The following is a 23845-nucleotide window of genomic DNA, read 5'->3' on the forward strand; positions in this document are numbered from 1 at the left end:
CACATTTTCTCCATTCAAAATGGAAAGAAGCCATTGGATGGACTCAAAACAGCCTTGTTAAACTTATGTTTCAGGTTTTCTCAACCTACAAGTAAGGACAGGTAATAAGGTACACACCAATTAATAATAAATATAAGTAAAAAGGTGTACACTTATTAATGATAAATATTAGTAATAAGGTGTACACTTATTAATAATAAATATTAGTAATAAGGTCTACACTAATTAATAATAAATATTAGTAATAAGGTCTACACTAATTAATAATAAATATTAGTAATAAGGTGTACACTAATAAATAATAAATATTAGTAATAAGATGTAAACAAATTCATAATAAATATTAGTAATAAGGTGTACACTAATAAATAATAAATATTAGTAATAAGATGTAAACAAATTCATAATAAATATTAGTAATAAGGTGTACACTAATAAATAATAAATATGAGTAATAAGATGTAAACAAATTCATAATAAATATTAGTAATAAGGTGTACACTGTCATGTTTAAGTTGAGTAAATAAATTCAAGCATTTTTAAAGTCCATCCAGTGGCTTTAGTGGATGCTGGTTCCAGCTCTAGGCCACAAGCAACAGCCTCAGATGTTTTGCTTTGTGTTGTTGTAGTTGTTGTTGTTATTGGTTGGTGCCTTTTCTATACCCCCGGGAGAGATAGGCAAATGACGACCTTTGTCTTGGATAATGAAACGCAGATTTGAGGAGACGATATTCATTAAAGCAGACTGTTTGAAAAGGTAAAGGCGAGCCCCCAGTGTCGCACGCAAATAAATCGTCTTCTGTGGATGTTTCTGGTGTCCATACTATTGATTTGTCTACTGTTTACTCCGTAGCTGTGGTAACTGATAGGGATCTACGGCTCTTTCAACGGAATCAAAACAACTCTGTCTCGTCAACCAGTGACAATATATGGCTGTTTGCCCATATGGAACAGTAATAATGGCTCCGCTGCAGTGAGACGACTGGGAAAATGGGCCGGCTGGCAGGCACACAGGCCTTTTTTTTTACATCACAGGCTTTGTGAACGACGTGGTCTTCGCTGTGGACGAAGTCGGTTCTGACGTCGTGGTTTCACCCTCTGAAACGTCCTTTGGAGAGCCTACTCGTTACAGTCTTCCAGTGGTGGAAAGTAATGGAAGGACTTAAGTGCGTTTTCCAAGCGCCGTATGTGTAATTACTTGTACTCACTTAAGCATATTCCCTTTCAGAGACTTTCCGCTCTTACCGCACTACATTTCAAAGCAAACATCTATACTTTTGACTGTCATGCATTCCTAACAGTCAGCTTGCTTTATCTAACAGAAATAAATCAGGATTTATGTATATCCTGATTAATTTAGCCAAAGCAGAACTGAGTACGTTAACCTCCAATACTTTACAAATACATTTAAGAGCAAATACTTCATATACTTCTACTTGAGTGGAGATGGCAACGTGGTACTTATTTTTATTGTAGTCAATTTGGTGTCATGGTGTTCATGGTCAGTGCCACCTCAGGGTTGATGAATAGATGAATCGATGGATATATTATTTGGAAGTATGACGAAATCTCAGCTCTGCGTGTGTGATTCCTCGGTCACCCCCTGACGGCGCAGGTATACGCGCACACGCGGCGCGGGCCAATCGGAGCCGCGCGCAGGTGTCGAGGTCCGCGAGACCACGCCCCCTCCGCGCACCTGTAATCCAATCCGTGGCCCTGTCACAGGTAAAACCGGCCTCGATTTCTCAGTATAGGGCAAAAAAGCGAGAAAAGCCGACAAAACCCGTTCTCGCAGGGACTCCTCTTTCCGTGCCGTTGCGTGGCCCTCATCCCCGCGTGTAGTGGTTGGGTTTTTCAGGTAAAGAAGACGGATCGGATTTTCAGTACGAACTAGAAAGTCCAGTTCGACCGAGCGAGATGTCACAGGAGCATGACAAGTAAGTGCGCTCACTCCTGCCCTGGTAGTCAGCAGAACCAATGGGTTTATTTTGGGGCATTGGCTCAGAAATAACCAAGGGCGGTGAAATGGGGACTTTTGAGCATTTTCACAGGTTTCCAGAGCCATGCACATTGCGCACGAAGGACTTAATTTTGAAACGGGCATGCATGTCTTCACTGGCGGTGGGGCGGTGGGGTGGTTTCTTCTTTTTATTTTTTTTATTTTTTTTAATTTTTTTTTATTTAATTTCATTTTATTTTATTTTGGTCCGCCTGCAAAAAGGAGTGAAGGATGAACGCGTCCCTCGCCGTGCGCCGTGAGAGGGAGAATCTCTGGCAGAGGGATCTGTGGCCCCTGAAGCCGTGGGAGCTTCGGCTTCGTCGTGTTGCAGCCCGCAGCCGCCTAGTGACACCCAACCTGCAGGTGGATTTTCACCTGTGCGCCCACCCTTGCGCCCTGTCCCGACAGGTGAAAATCCACCTGTGCCAGTTGGCGCAGGTCGGGGGGCGCAGCAGGGTGCCGGTTCACCCGGCAGTAGCGCCCACCCACTCTCGCAGGCGGATTTTTAATTTTTAATTTTAAAATGTTCTTTTCTTAGCTGCCGTGTGAGCAGATGACATATGTTTCACTTGTTGGGCGGATTATTGTTTGGTTTTGCGTGTGGGCCTGCAGTTATGTGACGAATCTTAATGCTGTTTATTCAACCGCGCAAGCCTCGGGGCAGTTTCTCCGGGCGGGGGATTAGAATGGAAATTAAAAATAAAAATTAAAAGAAAAAGAAAAAGAAAAAGGATATTGTGTGCGCAAGTGCGTGATAGTGGTAGATGTTGTAGTTATTAATACAACAAAAATAATGGAAAAGTTAAAGCGTTTAAAAGTAGGTCTATTGTTAAAAAAGGAAATTGTAAAATTTCAATAATTAATTACATTTTGAATTTAATTGAAATGATTAAAAAGTAAAATATTAAAAGCGTGGTTATGTCGTTTATTTATTATGTGAGTTATTGTGTGCGTTTTTTCGGACATTAACAAGGACCTCTATAGGATGAAATCGTACACCTGTTAGGCGTTGGCCCGAGTGCTAAAAACAAGTCCGTTTGTCCTACACTGTTTATAAGAAACGTCTTTAGGATTTGAAGTATATTAATATTATATATAATATTATTACGTCGGTTAGGACGCACTTAACGGTCAAAAGTCAATGTATTGGATTATTTGCCTATTTTCGATGAAGAAATGATAACGTTCAAAGTAAATGAAGTGCATTATTATAATTTATATTTTTATTATTGTTATTATTATTCCTAAAAAAAAGTAATATAGAGATGTATTGGCTTTTTTTAAATTGTTTTCCTTGTGGAGTGGGTTGTTCTTACAGTTTAATAACGGATCTATCGAATTGCAAATCCCTGACCCCTCAAGATGGGCATTTCATGAATGGCACAATTAGATCTAGGATTACTAATTATCACTTTGCCTTAACTATTCACAGAAAATAAGCCGTGCTTGTTGTAGATACGCAGCCTGGAAACTGAGTAACCTTCTGTTTACAGTTGATCTTGCATTGTCAGTGTCAGTATGTGGCTTTGGCAGGGAACTAATGTTGACTAAAAGGTGCTATGTTATAGAAAGTGGTGCCTATGGCATCTCAGCGAGAAACTTCAAGGAGAAATCAAATAACCAAGATGTAATTTCAACTTCAGCCAAGTGATTCCTAGTCGAAATTCATAGACTACATCGTGTTTGAATTCTGAATTCTAAATGTTTTAAGATGTACCAAAAACCTACCCTTTCCAACAATAATGAAATCATTGTTCAAATTGCTCTATTTACTTTATTGGCCTTGCAAATATGAATGCATTTTTAGCAGTGCCCTTATCTAGCTTATTAGAAAGCAAGAAGCAGGTTGCCCAAGCAGGCCGAGTGGAAAAAAGCACACACCCCTCCAAGATAATCCCCAGGACTATTTTAACTCGAACATTTTAACTAAAGTTATCCTATAAAAGTTGGGTTTACAAAGCTGTTAACTCCCGGAGAGATTATCATCTGGCCGGGCCTGATAAGGAGGAGGCGGAGGTGGAGGAGGAGGAGGAAGAAGAAGAAGAGGACAAGGAGGAAGAAGAGGAAAAATAACCATGGGTGATGGTTCTGGAAAATGTGATTGTTTTTCAGAAACAGGTTCTCTTACAAAAACATCACCACAGTGGTTGAAGCTGTGGAATGCTGCAGGGACAGATCTGTGAAGGCTGTGGTCATGTTGGGAACCAAAGTGATCCTTAATCCAGGGCTGCCACACAGGATGAGCCAGTAGAGCATCTTTGCTTTTTACCTGCGACTTCAGAAGTGGTGTTATTGCACAATCAACCCTTCTCTATGATTAATCTTTTATATAACCAGTCAGTCAGTGTACTGTAGGTAGCTATTGAGTAAGTTGATTGACATGGGTTTTGTTTGGCGCGTTGATCTGAGGTTTTTTTTGGCAAAAGGCTGTTAGAAATGGACCCCACCAAAGCACTCAACAAGGCCGCAGAAATTGAGAGAGGGTGAGAGGTTCTGTGAACAATTCGGCGTCGTCCTCCCGACCATGATAAACCGTCCCATTATCGCCTGCATGCCTCATAACAATCCCCGCCTCTGTTTCCCCTCTCCCAGTAAGCGTGCAGTCCTGGTTCTGCAGAACGATCCGGGCTATGGTGGGCAGCGCCGCTCGTTCACCACGGAGGACGAGGCGTGGAAGTCCTTCCTGGAGAACCCCCTGACGGCCGCCACCAAGGCCATGATGAGCATCAACGGGGACGAGGACAGCGCTGCCGCTCTGGGCCTGCTCTACGATTACTACAAGGTAGAGAAGGGAGATGCACCTTAGAGCGAGAGAGAGAGAGAGAGAGAGAGAGAGAGAGAGAGAGAGATGTAGTGGGGCAGGGCATCATTTAGAGATAGCTATGCTGATACCAATATCGGTGTCAATACAGATACCAACACCTTGACTTTGACACCATTTCTGAAATGATGCTCCTTGTTTTATACCAATTTTCATCTTATTATATTATAAATACCAAAATTAGGGGTCACATGCTGCTTTGAAATCAAAAGGTTTTCGACCAATATTTAAGAAAAACTTTCACATTTGGCACACATGGCAGATTAACTCTGACAGTACAAATCTCTTTTTTGGAGTTTTTGGCACTGAAGATACCCTACTAGGTATAAAAATGTAGATATTTATAAAGGTATTGATAGCTGATCGTATCGAGGCGTTTGATTGATACCATAAAAATATTGAATTGATACTTAACCATAGTCATAAGCAAACCAAGTAGGCAAATGGCATTTTTCCTATGTTGGTGAGAGTTTCTACAGAGAGTTAGCGAGAGCGTGTGGATCAGAACGCCTTCAAAGGAGAAAACCCACCAGCATAATGTTTCACCTCAGGATAAGGCCAAACATCCTTTGAGACTCTCCCTTTACAAGCTCCAGTCATTATTGTAGCACAACATCTGTGCGGTGGGGCGCCCGTCAGCCGGTCCCAACCGATCCAGCTCCGCAGGACCCGGGCCCACGTGGATGTGATGTGGTCAGACCCTGAGCGGCTGTGTTTACCTTCCCATACAGGTGCCCCGGGATAAGAGAACAATATCCCAGAGCAAGTCGGACACACTGGTCTCTGATGTGGATCACAACAAAAGGTAGATGGCCGACCTCACCTAATACCCCCTTTTTAGAAAAGCGCAGCCGCGGGGGAGCACCACATGGAGAGATCCGTCCTCTTCTGTTCTGTGGAGGAGAACTGAACATGCATTTGGCTATTGTGGCAGATTCACTAGTTAATATACCTGTAAATACAGACTCTGACCCAGGGTTCCTATACCTTATATAAATAAAACACCGGACTCTGAAACAGGGTTCCCATACCTCATACAAACAAATGTCCAAAAAAAAATGAACAGGTCCCCTGCCAGAGGACCTGGGTTCGCCGGAGCAGCGCGGTCGACCGGCCTCCTTCCACCATGGTGCCGACAGCCTGCCCCCTCCTCTCTTCTGGAGACAGGGGGCCTTGGGCTGCTGCGCTGCTGGTGACGGTGTGGCCGGACTTGGCTGCTGCGGGGGCAGCTTGGAGGGGTGGCCTGGCTGCTGGGCTGCTGGATGGTCCTGGGGGTGGTTGCTGGGCGGAGAAGCCAGCTGCCAGCGGTTACCTGTGGCGGTTGCTGCACTGCTTCTCCCCCGGTGCTCCGCCGGACCCCCTAGGTGCTGCTGCTGCCAGTTGGGGGAGGGTTGGTGCTGGGGCCGCCCGTCGAACCACTGGTGGCTCCAGGGTGTCTTCGGGCGGCCCTTCTGTGTCCCTTCCCAGTGCCGGAGAGTCCCTGCTCAGGTGCCAGTGTGGCAGATTCGCCACCATACGCCACCCAAGTGACGTTTTCAGGGACCTTCGGCACAGAGACACAGACGAAGGGGGGTTGTTAACACCAGTTTATTGTAGAGCGAATGCTAGGTGGAATTATCCAGGAGCAAATGGAACATGTCATGACACAGGGCTCTCAACAGGGTTTTTAAACCTGATGCTCGTCAGCTCAACCAAAGAGCAGCTTTTGTGGCTACTGAAGCCACCCCATCCACCACAGCTATTTAACACTGGACAGGCATGCGTGCTCTTCATGAATCCTTGCCAGAATTACTAACTCCCCTGTCCGTTGTTTTCCAGACACCAGATCCAGGCCGGACACTCCATCGTCCCTCACCAGGAAACCTCCATGGCCAACCTGGAGAGCAGGATCCAGGTGCTTAAGGGACCCTTCAATATTTTGCTGCCGAACCAACTGAGCCAGGACAAGAGGACAGCGTTCCCCTCACCAGGTCAGTTCACCGTGTCTTGAAAGCAAGAATATGGTAGAGAAAGCCATCGGCCCCCCAGAAATATCAACATTCTTTTATATTATATTACATAAAAGTCTATATATCCTCCTCAGACTATTAGTTTCACATGTTTAATAGTATTTGCCACATTCCTATAAACCAGTGGAATTGCCCTCCACTCCATCCCTGACTGTAAGGTTCTAAAATGGCAAACGCCGAAGCACGCCCTCTGGTTTTCAGTCGTTAAGAACGGATTGAACGAATGGCTGACTGGTCAGTTGATTGACTGATTGGTTGATTGATTGATTGATTCAGATACAACCGTCACAGTTTCCATCGCGGCCGTGCCAAACTACGCCGCCGTGAAGACGGAGATGCCCTCCCACGGCTTCTCAGTGAACTGCGTGGAGGCCGACAACCACGTGGGGGTCTTCGACCGCCCGCTCCTCCACAGCTCGGTGCAGTTCAGCCCCGGCAGCCAGACCCGCACGCCCCCGGACTCCACGTTCCCGGAGAGCTTCAAGGACAGTTCCCAGGAGGTGTGTGTTTCCGAGTGAGTGTGTGTGTGTGTGTGTGTGTGTGTGTGTGTGTGTGTGTGTGTGTGTGTGTGTGTGTGTGTGTGTGTGTGTGTGTGTGTGAGAGATGGAGGATCCCAAACCCCCCTTTTCTCAACCCTCCTATCACCCTTTCTCCCCATCCATTCTCACTCCCACTCGCTCTCAAGTCTCCCGAATCAGACAATAGGCCTTTTCACCTGATCCCATGGAGCCAGCGGTGGGCTCAGTCTTCCCTTGTTTTATTCCTACATGCCAAAATAGCGGGCAGCATGTTATTATGCCATTGTCTCACCAACACAATAAAGTGCTGTACTTTTCCCCTACAATAGCCAAAGCCCTTTCCTCTCTCGCGCTCTCTCTCTCTCTCGCTCCCCTTTCTCTCTTTTTTCTTAACCCGGGGGGGGATTACCTCAGAAAAGGAGTAACCCAGCGAAACCCCGGCACACCGAGGAGGGCAAGGGGGGGGGGGGGGGGGGGGGGGGGTGAGGGGAGAGGGAGGGGAGCTGGCCCGGTTCCCTAATAATGGCGAGAGAGAAAACAGAGAAAAACATACAATATATATATGACACACACGGCATTCTTGAGAAGCACTCTAGTGGCGGCCGTCTGACGGTCACGTCATTATATTTCGATGAATCAACTTCTAGCGAAGCGATTGCAAAACGAAATGGGGGATTAATGCGTTTGCATGGCGTGTGATGGAGACTCAGTCGGATAAGTCCTGTTGTGTTTCCTTCTCACTGAGCACTGTGTCTTACTTTTCCCTCTTTTGTTTATCGTTTCTGTCTCCCCCTCTCTCTCCCTCCCTCCCTCTCTCTCTCTCTCTCTCCCCCTCCTCTTCTTTTGCGCTACAGGTGTTTTCCTTCCCAGGGGATCTCCAGTTACGCATGGCCTCCATCACGCCCGAGGACTACAGCGCGTTTGACACCGTGCCGGGGTGAGTTCCCGCGGCGGCCGCCCCGCCGGCCCACTCCCAGCCCGCCTGTCGCACACTCAGCCTTTCAGCCGCGATGCAGCGGCGGGTGGAGTAGCCCCATTCAGGCCGGTCGCTGGGGAGACACCGGACCCCCTTCCGGCATAAAAGGGGACAATGCTCCGCGGAATGTTATCGGACCCAGCTCCGACACCTCGCGGGTTTTGGGTCACGATTTAGAGAGATGCTCAATTTTGAAAATGATTTCACAGTCACACGAGCATCATTTAAAGGATTGTTTTGTATTCGTATTTGTGTCTGTGTGTGTGTGTGTGTGTGTGTGTGTGTGTGTGCGCGCGCGCGTGTGTGTAGGAACAACTTCGAGTATACTTTGGAAGCCTCCAAGTCGCTGCGTCAGAAGACGGGCGACGGGACCATGACGTATCTGAACAAGGGGCAGTTCTATCCCATCAGCCTCAGGGAGATCAACAACAGCAAAGGCCCGATCACCAAAGTCAGGGTAAGAGGGAAAAAAAGTCATTGGGAAATCTTAAAATGCTGGATTAATGTCTATATACAGTGTATGTATATGCACTACTACAGCACAGATGAAATAATAGTCTTTTTCAGCATGACTGTTATTTACTGTACAGCAACCCTACCCTGTCACAACACAACTGATTGGCTCGAACCCATTAATCATGAAGGCCCAGGGTGGCTACTTTGAAGAATCTACAATAAAAAATATGTCTTGATTTGTTGAACACTTTTTGGTTACCACACAGTTCCATGTGTATCATTTCATAGTTTCGATGTCTTCACTATCAATGTACAGTGTAAAAAAAAAAAAAAAGAAAGAAAAACCCTTGAGTGAGTACAGTAGGTGAGTTGAGCTGGTACTTTTCGAGATTTTCCAACACAAAACCCAATTGATCATCAAAATCCGGAGGGAAAAAAATATGATATATGAGCTTTCAGGGACTTTTAAGGCGTGGAAAAGTGGCCGTCAGCGGTGGTCACATCATGAGTGCGAGTGAGAAAACACCGTTCCCAGCCCTTGTGTATACAGTCGTGTGCATGTACAAGTGTGTTCAACTGTGTGTGTGTGTGTGTGTGTGTGTGTGTGTGTGTGTGTGTGTCTGTGTGTGTGTGTGTGTGTGGGGGTGTGTGTGTGTACGTACTTGTGTGTGTGTATGTGTGCGTTTGTACACCGTCCGCTTCCCAGAGTGTCGTGATGGTCGTGTTTGGGGAGGAGAAGTGCAGGGACGAGCAACTCAAACACTGGAAATACTGGCACTCGCGGCAGCACACGGCCAAGCAGAGGTGTCTGGATATCGGTAAGAGCCGCTGCGTTGCCGTCTGACTCACTGAGGGTGAAGAAAAAAAAAAAAAATTACCAAAAAAGGAGAAAAAAAGGAGCTAAAACAAAAAGCACACAGTGATCTTTCCATCTCCGCCCCAGGGAGGCGCAGATAGGTCATTTTCATCTGCTTTGTTGTTCAAATATTGTTTCTAAGCGACACTTTTGTATTTTGCATCTTGACTAATTGCGTATCCCCTACCACTCTGTGCTTGTCACCAAAAGACCTTTGGGGGACAGTGTGGCGTGCAGTAAATGGCATTTCCATAATTGATGTTTTATTATTTATCATTTTCGGCTTCAAAACACTGCCTGTGATTGGCTGAAATCCAGTGATCCAACATGTTGCCCTATTGGACAGTTAACTGATTTGGCTTGTTTGTGGACCGCTTACTGGTTTAACCCTTAGTAGCACAAAATGATTAATGAAGATAAATATTTCACCTTTTCACAGTCTTTCCTATATAATTATAATATATGATCTTATTATGATCTCATAATCGTGTAATATACTCTTATTATTATCAACTATTCACACCTCTAAATCGATTCAAGCATTTGATTTAGTGGCGCCAACCCAAGGCATCGAATACGTGTGAATTCAATTACGTTAAGTTGCGACAGATCCAAAATGTCAGCAAACAAATTAAGTGCAGCCTGTGGGGCAAGTTCTGGAAGTTGAGTTTTATCTCCATAATTTAGTAATTTAGTATAAAAAAATAATTGACTTTTATGTATCGAATGAATGATTAACAATGTCCAAGTCAAGAAAAACGCGCGGCTTCAATAAATGGAATAAAGATTTCCGCCAGTGCTGGTACAGACCGACTGAGTCTCTTTATTCTCAAACACATTGGCACACTGTTGTGAATAACAGTTGGATTATGTGGGCCAATGGAAACCTTTTCGTCTTCACAGCGGATTACAAGGAGAGCTTCAACACCATCAGCAACATCGAAGAGATCTCATACAACGCCATCTCCTTCACCTGGGACACCAATGAGGAGGCCAAGGTGAGACGCACGCATGCACACACACACACACACACACACACACACACACACACACACACACACACACGCGCACACACACACACACACACACACACACACACACACACACACACACACACACAGTGAAAGTGTAGTCGGGGACATTTCCTTTGAATGAAATCATTCCAGTAATGGAAGGTTTGCAATATAATTAACAGTAATGAATTGATGCTTTTCACTTGAACAGGTTTAGGCTAAAAGAAGGACGGCTCCAACGCTTATCGAAATAGAGATGCGCGCGCGTTGAAGACCCCTTTCCTTTTCTTTAGCGTTTTCCTCCGAAACAGACACGAGAGTGGCCTTGGATGGAAGGGTTTCGGGTTTTTGTATTTCACTGAAGGGCTTTCCCCTTTTCCTTTGCGAGTCGGCCATGTTGCCTCAATAAACAGCAGAAGAGAGATTTGTAAGTGTGTTTATGTGACTGTTTGGACGTGTGTGCGTATGTGTGCGTGTGTGCGTGCGTGCGCGCACGCTCCCCCATCCCAACAACAATCGCTCCCGACGAGCTCGACCCGTCGCCCCTATTGTAACCGCCAGGTGCCTCACACCCAGGCTCTTGTCCGTGAGGGACGGCGGCGACAATAGACTTGGGGAATGAGGAAACTCGGCGGGAGGCAGACGACCAGATTTGACAGTTAACAATGACATCCAGTCCGACGGGGTAAGAGGTGACGGAGGAGGAGGAGGAGGCGGAGGAGGAGGCGACGGGGGCCTCCACCCCTCCTCCCCTCTCCGAACCAGTTTGCCGGGTCGTTCCCGGGAAGTGTGCTTTTGATCGTCAATCAAAGTCAAAAAAGCGCGGTGTTGACCGCAGCGGGGCGGTGGACGAGGCGCAGGCGTGCGCAGCTCGTCTCCCGCAGCTCGTCTCCCGCAGCTCGTCTCCCGCAGCTCGTCTCCGGCCTCTCGGGGAGGGTTTGCTATGTGCGGCCGTTGACTCAACAGTCACCTGCACGCTCAGGCATGTGCACCCACCTTAAATGACACTCACTCGAGGAGAGAGAGACCAGGATGTGAGCCTGCTTCTCTCATGGCCTCAAGCCTATGTCCATAGGATGTTCATCCTTGTGTGTGCTCCCAACACCTCTGTGTTTGTATATATCCTCCTCACCTTTTTGTAAGCAACACCAGGATGTTTGAACCGCCATCGATGAAGTGCAAATTAAGCCGAGCGTGAAATTTAATGTGTGTGTGTGTTCGTGTGTGGGTTTGTGTGTGTGCACATTTGCATGCGTCTCAGTCTATGCTCTCTCTCTCTCTCTCTCTCTCTCTCTCTCTCTCTCTCTTTCTCTCTCTCCCCCTCCCTCTCTCTCACCTGTCTTGCCCCCCGGTAAAGATAGAAGGAGTGTGTTGATTGAGTCCAGCCCTTTACAAATGTTTACCTGCTCTGGGGGTATTTGGCATGTTTACAAAAAAAAAAAAAAAAAAAAAGAAGATCTCCAGAAGTCAAATGTTGTTGCAGAACACTCGAGCTGAAGGCTTGAGCTGCTTACTGACGAATCGTTTTTATTAATGTGTTTATTTATGTCCTATTTTATTGGGTTTCCACTCTTGATCAGATAGTTCTGAGTCTTGAGAGGCACGTCACCCCCTTGGAGAAAACCCCATAACGAATCGGCGTGTAATTGTGTCATCCCACCAATAGAGGACAGTGTAGAACTCCTAATGTGGGCTAAGCGGCAACAATTAAGTAACACCAGTGGCAATGACAACAATGTGGTTAATAAAAAAAAATAAAAAAAACAACAAAAGAATATAAGAAATATATGAGAAAGAAACAAGGAGTGAACATCAGTTAGAATATAAGAAACCATTTCAAGACACTGACTGATATTGTTTAATGAGATCTCCATCTTTTCAATCCCTCCCCTCCCCCTCCCACGCCCCCCTCCCAGAATATAAGAAACCATTTCAAGACGCTGACTGATATTGTTTAATGAGATCTCCATCTTTTCAATCCCCCCCCCCCCTTCTTTCCTAGATCTTCGTCTCGGTCAACTGTCTGAGCACGGACTTCTCCTCGCAGAAGGGGGTGAAGGGCCTGCCGCTGAACCTGCAGATCGACACCTACAGCTACAACAACCGCAGCAACAAGCCCATCCACCGGGCGTACTGCCAGATCAAGGTGTTCTGCGACAAGGGGGCCGAGAGGAAGATCAGGGACGAGGAGAGGAAGCAGTCCCGCCGGAAGGGGAAGGTGTCGGAGCTCAACGCGGGGCTCGGGAACTGTGAGTGCCCGAGGAAGCTCTTCCGTGCTTCCATCCATCCACCTCTCCCTCCGTTCATCCGTCCCTCCATTCTCCTGTCCCTCCGTCCTTCCATCCATGCTTCTGCCCTTCCATCCTTCCATCCATCCATCCATCCATCCTTCTGTCCTTCCATCCATCCAACCGTCGGTCCTTCCATCCATCCATCATCCTTCTGTCCTTCCATCCATCCATCCTTTCAGACTTCCATCCACCCTTCTATCCATCCATCCATCCACCCATCCATCCTTCTGTCTTTCCATCCATCCATCCATCCAGCCGTCCATCCATCCTTCCATCCTTCCATCCATCCCTCTGCCCTTCCATACTTCCACCCATCCATCCATTCATCCATCCATCCATCCTTCCATCCTTCCATCCATCCATCCATCCACGCTTCTGTCCTTGCATCCATCCAGCCGTCTGTCCTTCCTTCCATCCATCCTTTCAGACTTCCATCCACCCTTCTATCGATCCATCCATCCTTCTGTCCTTCCATCCATCCATCCATCCATACACCCATCCATCCATCTGTCGTTCCATCCCTCCATCCCTCCATCCTTCTGTCCTTCCATCCATCCATCCATCCATCCATCTGTCCATCCATCTGTCCATCCATCCACCCATCCCTCCATCCCTCCATCCCACCAGCCTTCTGTCCTTCCATCCATCCATCTGTCCATTCATCCCTCCATCCTTCCATCCTTCCTTCTATCTCTCCATCCTTCCATCCATCCTTCCGTCCTTCCATCCATCCATCCATCCATCCATCCATCCATCCACGCTTCTGTCCTTGCATCCATCCAACCGTCTGTCCTTCTTTCCTTCCATCCATCCAACCGTCGGTCCTTCCATCCATCCATCATCCATCCATCATCCTTCTGTCCTTCCTTCCATCCATCCATCCATCCATCCATGCTTCTGCCCTTCCATCCTTCCATCCATCCATCCATCCTTCTGTCCTTCCATCCATCCAACCATCGGTCCTTCCATCCATCCACCATCCTTCTGTCCTTCCATCCATCCATCCTTTCAGACTTCCATCCACCCTTCTATCCATCCATCCACCCATCCATCCTTCTGTCTTTCCATCCATCCATCCATCCAGCCGTCCATCCATCCTTCCATCCTTCCATCCATCCCTCTGCCCTTCCATCCTTCCACCCATCCATTCATCCATCCATCCATCCATCCTTCCGTCCTTCAATCCATCCATCCATCCATCCACGCTTCTGTCCTTGCATCCATCCAACCGTCTGTCCTTCCTTCCATCCATCCATCATCCTTCTGTCCTTCCATCCATCCATCCTTTCAGACTTCCATCCACCCTTCTATCGATCCATCCATCCTTCTGTCCTTCCATCCATCCATCCATCCATCCATCCATACACCCATCCATCCTTCTGTCTTTCCATCCATCCATCTGTCGTTCCATCTCTCCATCCCTCCATCCCTCCATCCCTGTCCTTCCATCATCCATCCATCCATCCATATGTCCATCCATCCATCCATCCCTCCATCCCTCCATCCCACCAGCCTTCTGTCCTTCCATCCATCTGTCCATTCATCCCTCCATCCTTCCATCCTTCCTTCTATCTCTCCATCCTTCCATCCATCCTTCCGTCCTTCCATCCATCCGTCTGTCCTTGCATCCATCCATCCATCCATCCATCCATCCACTACAGTAGGCATACAAATACACACAGAGACGCTAAAGTACTGTAATGTATTGAAACTCCATTGACCCTCGTTCATTTTCTGCCTCTTGACTATAAAATAAATAACAAAGAAAGAGACCAAAAATAAAGTGCAAAATGAGAAGAATCTGATCTATTTTTATTTTATCTCCAATCTCGTAGTTGTGGACGTCAAAGTGCCACTACTCCAGAAGCGCAACGACGTGACCATCTTCAAGATGATGACAGAATTTGAGACCCAGCCCGTCCTCTTCATCCCCGACATTCACTTCTCCAGCTTTCAGCGCCATGTGAGTATCTATCTATCTATCTATCTATCTATCTATCTATCTATCTATCTATCTATCTATCTATCTATCTATCTATCTATCTATCTATCTATCTATCTATCTATCTATCTATCTATCTATCTATCTATCTATCTATCTATCTATCTATCTAACCATCTATCTAACCATCTATCTATCTAACCATCTATCTATCTATCTATCTATCTATCTATCTATCTATCTATCTATCTATCTATCTATCTATCTATCTATCTATCTATCTATCTATCTATCTATCTATCTATCTATCCATCCTCCGATGTATTCATCCATCAATCCATCCTTCGATGTATTATCCATCCATGCATCCATCCACCCATGCATCCACCCACCCATGCATCCATCCATGCATGCATCCATCCATCCGGCCATCCATCCATGCATCGATTCATGCATCCATCCATCCGATCATCCGACCATCCATCCATCCATCCTTCGACGTATTCATCCATCCATGCAGCCATGTATGCATGCATGCATCCATCCATGCATCCATACATCTGTCCATCTATCCATCCATGCATCAATCAATCCTTCCATCCTTCCATATATTCATCCATCCATCTATCTCTTTATTTTGTTTGGTTTATTGGCCTTTCAAAGTGCAATCTATCCTGCATGAGTCAGAGTGATGGTTGTTGTGTCGGTTTCCCAACCATCCCTCCTCCATAAAGGCAAAGGGCGGTCAAGACGACCTGATGACATGCACCTTGTAGCTGCCAGTTTGTGGGAACAGAGAGATCTGGTTTTAAATAGGCCTGTTCTGTTCTGATAGGTGTCCTAGATACCCGTGGCTTTATTCCAGACTAATTAGTCACCAAATGAATCATTCACCAATAAATAGGAGAGAAAACAGGCGGAGGAGGGGGCTGAAATGTTGTGGAGGCTCTCTTGTGTGGTAGAAAAAGCAAAGTGTGTAGGACTGAATGCGGTGGAGTGAACAACAGTCAGACCGAACAAGTACTTGTGTCGGGTCTGCGTACACCTGAAGGTTTATCCGGGTCTTTACTGTGTGTGCCTTGTCACCATTTGTGTACCTCGACTGTCCCCCTCGGTCAAAGTGCGACGGTCTCTCTCCTCTCGCTCCCTTTGACCGACGTTTCCAATTCTCTCCTGGCTGTTTACTTTCTCTCCCCGGCCTCACCACGCGCTGTTATTTTTGGTCCCGACACTGGCACTGGAGCTGAGCGGCGAACCCCCGGTGAACCGACCGTGGCCTTCGGTCTCTCATCTCCTCCCAGATCTCTTGGAATAGATTTACGAGCCATCCCACCCAAGAGAGAAAATTCCTGCTTTTTTCGGGAACAATTCTAACATTCGGGCATTATTTGCCATCTACCGCAGAGGATTTGTGATGCCTTTGAATGAGCTCCACAGGCATTTGGATGGTCAACAAACATAGTCGGCAAAAAGCCAGAAACAAATTAAAACACTAGGCAAACTAAATTTAAATGACTGTGTGTTAATTAAAAAGATGCATTTCGTACTAAGAAGCCCTGGAGGGAATAAAGGATAAAATTACAAATTACACATACTGTAGAAAGTCATAATAAGAGGAATATTAGGTCAGGCTTCATTCTATGTGTGTGTGTTTTTGTACTGGTGCCATTTCCAAACGTTTTCCAAATGTTTTCCACACATGTGTATGACACCTGGCTAATGTTACCCCACTCTCCCTCTCTCCGGCCCCGCAGGCTTTCTCAGCAGAAGACGGAGAGGACAGGTGAGTTCTTGGAAAACCCCCGTCTTCACACTCGTATGTCACTGCTTGTTCTGCACAGTAAAGGGCCAGTTCAGCAGACATGTCAGCATGTCGGAGCGTGACGAGGTCCACTCCCAGCCCTATCAAGACATTGGCTAACACTTCCGGGAATTCCGGGAAAATGCCCTTGAAATAATGTGCGTCCGTGCGGTTGCCTGTTGCCGTGAATCTTTTGTGGTGACGGGTGATTTTGCAATGATTTGTGTGTGTTCATTGCAGCTCGGCTATGAAGAGATTGCCTTTCTCCGAAGATGAGTTTTGTTCGCCCCCAAACAAGATGGCAAGAGTGGAGGAACCAAAGAAAGGTAAGGGCAACAAGCTGTGTGTGTGTGTGTGTGTGTGTGTGTGTGTGTGTGTGTGTGTGTGTGTGTGTGTGTGTGTGTGTGTGTGTGTGTGTGTGTGCGTGCGTGCGGTCGTGCACTCCCCGTCTGTTTGTTTTGGGTAGGATTTGATGCTATGACTGAGAAGCCATCCAGCCCACTCCTCCCTAAAGAGCCGTGTGATTATGTCCAGGTCTCTGAAACCACATGTGCTGGTGGCCTCCACTGACCAAACACACAAGCACGCACACACACACACACACACACACACACACACACACACACACACACACACACACACACACACACACACACACACACACACACACACACACACACACACACACACACACACACACACACAGCTTGTTGCCCTTTACCCTATATCTCCTTCTGCAGAACCTGTATGTAACATCAGCGCATGCAACCTCCACTCCTCTGCTGGGAATTTTCAAAACACAACTAAAAATATGCTGTGGTGTCTGAGTGCAGTACTCAGTTTATAAAGAAGAATAAAGAAATATTTAAAGTCCATGTTAATACTGATATTAATATAGCACACTTCTTTTGGACTTTACTACACAAAAGGTGTAGATATAAAAGTGATTTAGCAGGCTAGCGAAGTAAATAATTCCTGTGTTACATCGGTGTTTACAGTTAAAGAGGCCGTCCACTGCAGGCTGTGTAACTGACTGTTGTTCTCACCGAGAGATTGCCTTCGACGACTACAAATGACGATTGTACCTGTAAAGGGGTTGCAAAACAACGCTAGCAATTCTATTTCGAGCCGTTCTATTTTGAGAATCAGCGATTTCCGTGAATCAGCAGCGTCCGACACTGCGTGTGCGTGCGTGCATGCGTGCGTGCGTGCGTGCGTGCGTGCGTGCGTGCGTGCGTGGGTGCGTGCGTGCGTGCGTGGGTGCGTGCGTGCGTGTGTGTCAGATCGCCTCACCCCGTGCCAGGGTTGTAGGTTTCACACACTAGGTTTTAACTGTGCCAGAGATCACAACAATTTGGAGCAGGTATAATTCCGAGACCAGAGTAGTGTGACGTGATGGACAGTGCACTGTTGTGGTGTGTGTGTGTGTGTGTGTGTGTGTGTTCGTGTGTGTATCCCTCTTACTGGCTTTGTCTTTACACCCGTGCCTGTGCTCTTTCTCTCCCGCAGTGCTGTTGTACGTGCGTAAGGAGGGGGATGAGGTGTTCGATGCCGTCATGCTGAAGAACCCCACGCTGAAAGGCCTGGTGGATGCCGTAAGTTCCCCTCCTCTCACACTCTGCTCTCCACCACTGACACAACCCACTGCCACCGCCAGTGACAGTGAGACCGGCGCGCCGCAACGCACTCTTTTTATTGTATTATTAGTGAGTAGACCGGGACCGAGGCTGACGTTAGGACGGGGAGAGGAAATGAGGGGAGGAGGTTTGCTGGGGAAAATGAACTGAAAAGAGGAAAGGAGTCAAAGGGTCAAAGGTTAAAGGGACCAGATGCGAAAACATAGAAAAGAGAGCTGAGATAGGCCAACCAAACCCAAAGTTCTAAGAACTTTTGGAGAAACGGCCCCTTTTTTCTGTGCGTGTGTGTCCGCACTGCAGAAACTAGGTGCGATCTTAGTTTTCGGAACGCTGTTGTTGAGGGACCCTTTTAGCTCCTACTCCAGGGCAGGCGACCAAGAGGAACCTTCAGTGATGTAAGTGCACGGTGATTGGTCCAGATGTAAGCGCACGGTCCCTCGGACTGAGGACAGTCCCTTCGCTCTGGGTGAGGACCAGCCCACGTACGCTCGGCGATAATAAAAAAAAGAACCCATAAAAATGAAAAACAATAAAACAAGGTATTTATTTGATCGCAGATGTATTTATTTCATCTATTTTATTTTACAACGTTAATTGAATGGAACAAAAAAAAATCTGCGGGCGCTGTCCCGATGCGAGTCCGTGCCTTCAGGAAGTCGGAACAAACTTTTTAAATGACGTCTTGTAGATCTAATATGAGTGACGATTCAGCAGCTGGACTGCTTATTTCTCACCTCAAATTTGCTCAGGAAAAGATTTTAGTGGACTGATAAGGTGAAATAGGTTAAAGTAGTAAATACAACACGGAACACGGAATGACGCTGAAACCCTGTTGGCAGACATCACTTCAGAGTTCCTATTAGCGATGCCAATACAACCAGAAGAAAGGCCCTTGAAGGTATCTAGTTCTCGGGGGACCTCCCTAGCTCCTAGTTCCCCTCGGAGAGTCCCCAGAACTCATGCTTATTTGTACAGTTTTTTAAATGCATTTATTTTTTTCTCTTTAAATAATTGTTTTTTTTGTTTTACTTTTTGCCTAATGTATCGTCTGTATGTATCTGCCGACCTTGGACCGGGGACCGGGGAGGGGGGTTCAGAATGGTAGAAGTTACTTGAAGGGGCAGTCGCCCCGGGGGCTGAGTGGGTTGTCTAGTAATCCGAAGGCTGCTGGAGCCTAACTGCTCCTGGTGGCTGTGTCCATCGGCGTCCATGAATAATTGAAAGTCTCTTTGGACAAATGCATCTGCTAAACATTAATTATATACAACATTTTTATCTTCCAGATATCAGAGAAATATGAGTTGCCATTGGAGAAAGTTGGAAAGGTGTATAAGAAATGCAAGAAAGGGTGAGTAAATGCAATATTTATATTCAGACAATATTAGACTGACAGATGGATGGACGGACGGACGGACAGACAGACAGACAGACAGACAGACAGAGTAGAGAGACGGACAGACAGACAGACAGACAGAGTAGATAGATGGACAGACAGACAGACAGACGGACGGACAGGGTAGATAGACGGACAGACGGACAGACAGAGTAGTTGACGGACAGACGGACAGACAGAGTAGATAGACGGACGGACAGACAGAGTAGTTGACGGACAGACGGACAGACAGAGTAGATAGACGGACGGACAGACAGAGTAGTTGACGGACAGACGGACGGACAGAGTAGATAGACGGATGGACAGACTGAGTAGTTGACGGACAGACGGACAGACAGAGTAGATAGACGGACGGACAGACAGAGTAGTTGACGGACAGACGGACAGACAGAGTAGATAGACGGATGGACAGACAGAGTAGTTGACGGACAGACGGACAGAGTAGATGGACGGACGGACGGACGAACAAAGTAGATAGACGGACAGAGTAGATAGGCGGACGGACAGACGGACAGAGTAGATAGACTGACGGACAGACGGACAGAGTAGATAGACTGACGGATGGACGGACGGACAGAGTAGATAGATGGAAGGACGGACGAACAAAGTAGATAGACGGACAGAGTAGATAGACGGACAGGCTAGATAGACGGACGGACGGACGGAGAGAGTAGATAGACGGACAGACGGACAGACAGAGTAGATAGATGGACGGACGGACAGACAGACAGACACTGTAGATAGATGCTATAGATAGATACTATAGATAAATAGATAGATACTATAGATAGTATAGATAGATAGAGTAGATAGACGGACAGGCTAGATAGACGGACGGACGGACGGAGAGAGTAGATAGACGGACAGACGGACTGTCAGAGTAGTTGACGGACAGACGGACAGACGGAGTAGATAGATGGACGGACGGACAAACAAAGTTGATAGACGGACAGACGGACAGACAGAGTAGATAGATGGACGGACGGACAGACAGACAGACACTGTAGATAGCTGCTATAGATAGATACTATAGATAAATAGATAGATACTATAGATACTATAGATAGTTACTGTAGATAGATACTATAGATAGATGGATACTATAGATACTATAGTTACTGTAGATAGATACTATAGATAGATGGATACTATAGATACTATAGTTACTGTAGATAAATACTATAGATAGATGGATACTATAGATACTATAGTTACTGTAGATAGATACTATAGATAGATGGATACTATAGATACTATAGATAGATGGATACTATAGATGATATAGATAGATGGATACTATAGATACTATAGATAGATACTTTCGATAGATAAACAACAAATATGTAAAAAAAACCCACTTAAATACAAATAAAATTACCACAAAAATAAACTGGAAAATTTGGTCGTATACAATAACTAACGAAATAAACTTGTTGTTATGGTTCTGAAAAATCAAAACACTCACAGCGGATCATTTAAAATTTCAGGATTTTATTGAACATGGATGACAACATCATCAAGCACTACTCGAATGAAGACACCTTCCAGATCTCCATGGAGGAGTTGGGCGGCATATACAAACTCACCCTCACCGAAATCTGAGTCGGCGTCGGGCCTCGCCGGCAGCGGGAACCGGGGCGAGCTGTTCATGGCTTTCTTTTTTTGGTTTACAGGTCTAGCTTTGCTCAGTTCAGCCCTCGCAACAATAACGGTTTGAATTCTGAACGGGAACCACATTGTGCCAAAGGCCGCTTTAGCGCCCGACACACCGAGAACGGAAAGCAGAGATCTCGTGCCTCGGAAAGCCGCGTGAGGAAATTCATAGCGCTTATAAGACAACAGCATTGGCTCGAGATTAAAAGAAATAAAAAATAAAAAAAATTAAATTAAAAAAGTTATACATTTTGATGAATTAAAAAAATAAAATAAAATAAAACGAATTGTACATAAGAAATGGGAGGTTTCCGAGACAGCTGAGTTGGAGCTCAAATATTTACCCTTTCATGTTCCCAACGTGCGAGCAACCGCCTCTCTTGTATCCTTAAATTGTATAAAGAAAATGTGTGTGTGTGTGTGTGTGTGTGTGCGTGCGTGCGTTCAACAGGACTAGATAATGCGAAGCCGTACTTGCAAGACAGCGCCCTCGCCGATCCCTTTTCCGAAGCCAGAGCACTGATGAGTCCAAAGCGGGGTAGCCAGCACATAACGTGAAGACGCTCGATTTTTAATCTTTTTTTTTTTTTTTTAAACGGGAAAAAAGCCATGAGGCCGCTGCGGTCCAGTGTATTAAACATAAACAGCCTGGCAGTATTCAGTCCCATTCTGTCGCAGAGTTTTGAGAGCAGTTGCCGTACACGTGGGTCAGCTGTTCGATGGAGGGCAACAAGATATATATATTTTCTTTGCTCGGATCAAGTTTTCACAATGGCCTCATTGTAAGTATTAAGAAAGTAATTAAAAGGGAACACCGACAGAAAGAAGATAAGATCGATCATGAGCTCGTAAAGCTTAGCACACTACAAGAATCATATCCATTTGAAGACACATCCATGCAGTCGTCATTTTTTTCCTCGGCCATGTCTTCATCAGGAATATCAAATGGAAAAAAGAGAAAACAATCGAATGCATGAGACTGTTATTGTTCTGTAAATGTCCACTGAAAATAATGTAGAAAAGGATGGCTCCGATCCTCGCTTTTGTATATCAGTACTTAATGTTTATATTTATTAAGAGAATGGATGTGGGTCATTTTCTACAGCATATATCCAAATGTTTATTTCTATTATACTTATTAATATAATGTTTTTTGTTTCTTCGTTTCTTTGTTGTTTTTTTTTTAGTTGTTTTTTTTTTTATATGAAGTCGTTCCAAGATCACATGTTCGGAGAGGGACTGCTGTCACGTCGCGAATGACGACGCGTTCTCCATTTTTTTGTAAAAGCATTTGATGCACAATACCCAATAAACGTGGAGCAGTTGCTGTGCCAGTCGTCTTCAAACGCTTTGTCACCTCGACACCGAAATGCACCGATATATCAATGATGTTCCGACGACTTCACAATCAGAATCGACGATTATGATTTTTGCTCAGATACTTCAGGGCAAAGAAAAGCCACGTAAGGATTCTGGCGCATCTTTCAATCTCAAACCTCCTCTAAAAATAGCGGAATCTTTGAGGTTATCACTTTCGCCCGTTCCGCATATCGCAGCATTCCTTCCCCGTAGAAGACTCATCCATCACCTCTTATCACGGAGGGTTGCCATGTTGAGCTGTACTAATGGGTAACCACATCAGGCCAAGGCCGATTAGGCCACGAGGAGTTTACATAGTTCAACTTCACCATCATTTAGTTTCACAAGTCGTTTACAATCAGAGGGTGTGCAATACTGACTGTTTTCACTGTTATCTCCCTATAATTATAGTATGGACAGGTATGGAAGTTTGGACTAAATCACAACTAACAATACAAACCTTTTAGGATGGGGGTGGCGGGGGTCCCGCAAACAAAACCTTACCCAACGGGGTCCGTGGCCAAATGCACATCAAATTGAAGGTCCGTGGTGTGAGAAAGGTTGAGGATCACCGCTTCAGGTGCACGGGAGAGGCTCTACCTTGAAGGCCTTAGGACCCCTAAACAGCAAACCTTTTTCCTATTCTCTTCTCAATGTTGTCCGTTCCGACGGCCGGGGCTGACCCTTTAGCCATCGTTCCTGCCTCGACCGGGATGTAAACGAGGCTTTAGAGCAAGTGTGCACGCTCCGGCCCGCTATTTTGTTCCTACTTACCGGAGCAGATGTCTGGGCGTCAACCCCAACTTTGCTGACAGGAAATAAGTGTCACAAGAGCATGTGGTTTAGAGAAGATGCACTTTTTTGAAAACAATTTAGAAAAACCCGGTCAAATGAGGGCAAATGTCTTCAAATGACAGTTTGACACGGAACTTTTTGGTAAAGAAAAAAAATGTTCGCGGCTTCTCAATTTCCGTCTCTCTGTGTCTCACTTTCAAACAGAATGGCGAAATATTTAAATTAACTACAATAAATACTTTCTTCTGCCATCTTTTGGTCATAATTCTGATCACAATTATTTTCACACTATTGGTGAAAATGAGGGCGATATCCGCAGCTGCAAA

General features: G+C 45.9%; 1 protein-coding gene across 2 annotated transcripts; it reads left to right on the forward strand.

Moving 5' to 3' along the window:
- Window positions 1-1784: 1784 nt before the first annotated feature.
- On the forward strand, window positions 1785-22699 carry grhl1 (grainyhead-like transcription factor 1). Of its 2 annotated transcripts, none has more exons than XM_080011924.1 (16): window positions 1785-1937; window positions 4592-4781; window positions 5552-5625; window positions 6639-6790; window positions 7106-7329; window positions 8202-8284; window positions 8633-8780; window positions 9486-9597; window positions 10539-10633; window positions 12651-12897; window positions 14775-14902; window positions 16636-16664; window positions 16923-17008; window positions 18192-18277; window positions 19603-19667; window positions 21200-22699. In XM_080011924.1, the coding sequence occupies exons 1-16, from the start codon at window positions 1918-1920 to the stop codon at window positions 21312-21314; spliced, it is 1854 nt and encodes a 617-aa protein (XP_079868050.1). In that variant the 5' UTR covers window positions 1785-1917; the 3' UTR covers window positions 21315-22699. The 2 variants fall into 2 exon arrangements, with proteins under 2 accessions (XP_079868050.1, XP_079868051.1); XM_080011925.1 differs by having other exon boundaries at window positions 7121-7329.
- The last annotated feature ends 1146 nt before the right edge of the window (window positions 22700-23845 follow it).

This window comes from Zeus faber, assembly GCF_960531495.2.
Source record: "Zeus faber genome assembly, chromosome: 13".
NCBI classification, from domain to species: Eukaryota; Metazoa; Chordata; class Actinopteri; order Zeiformes; family Zeidae; genus Zeus; species Zeus faber.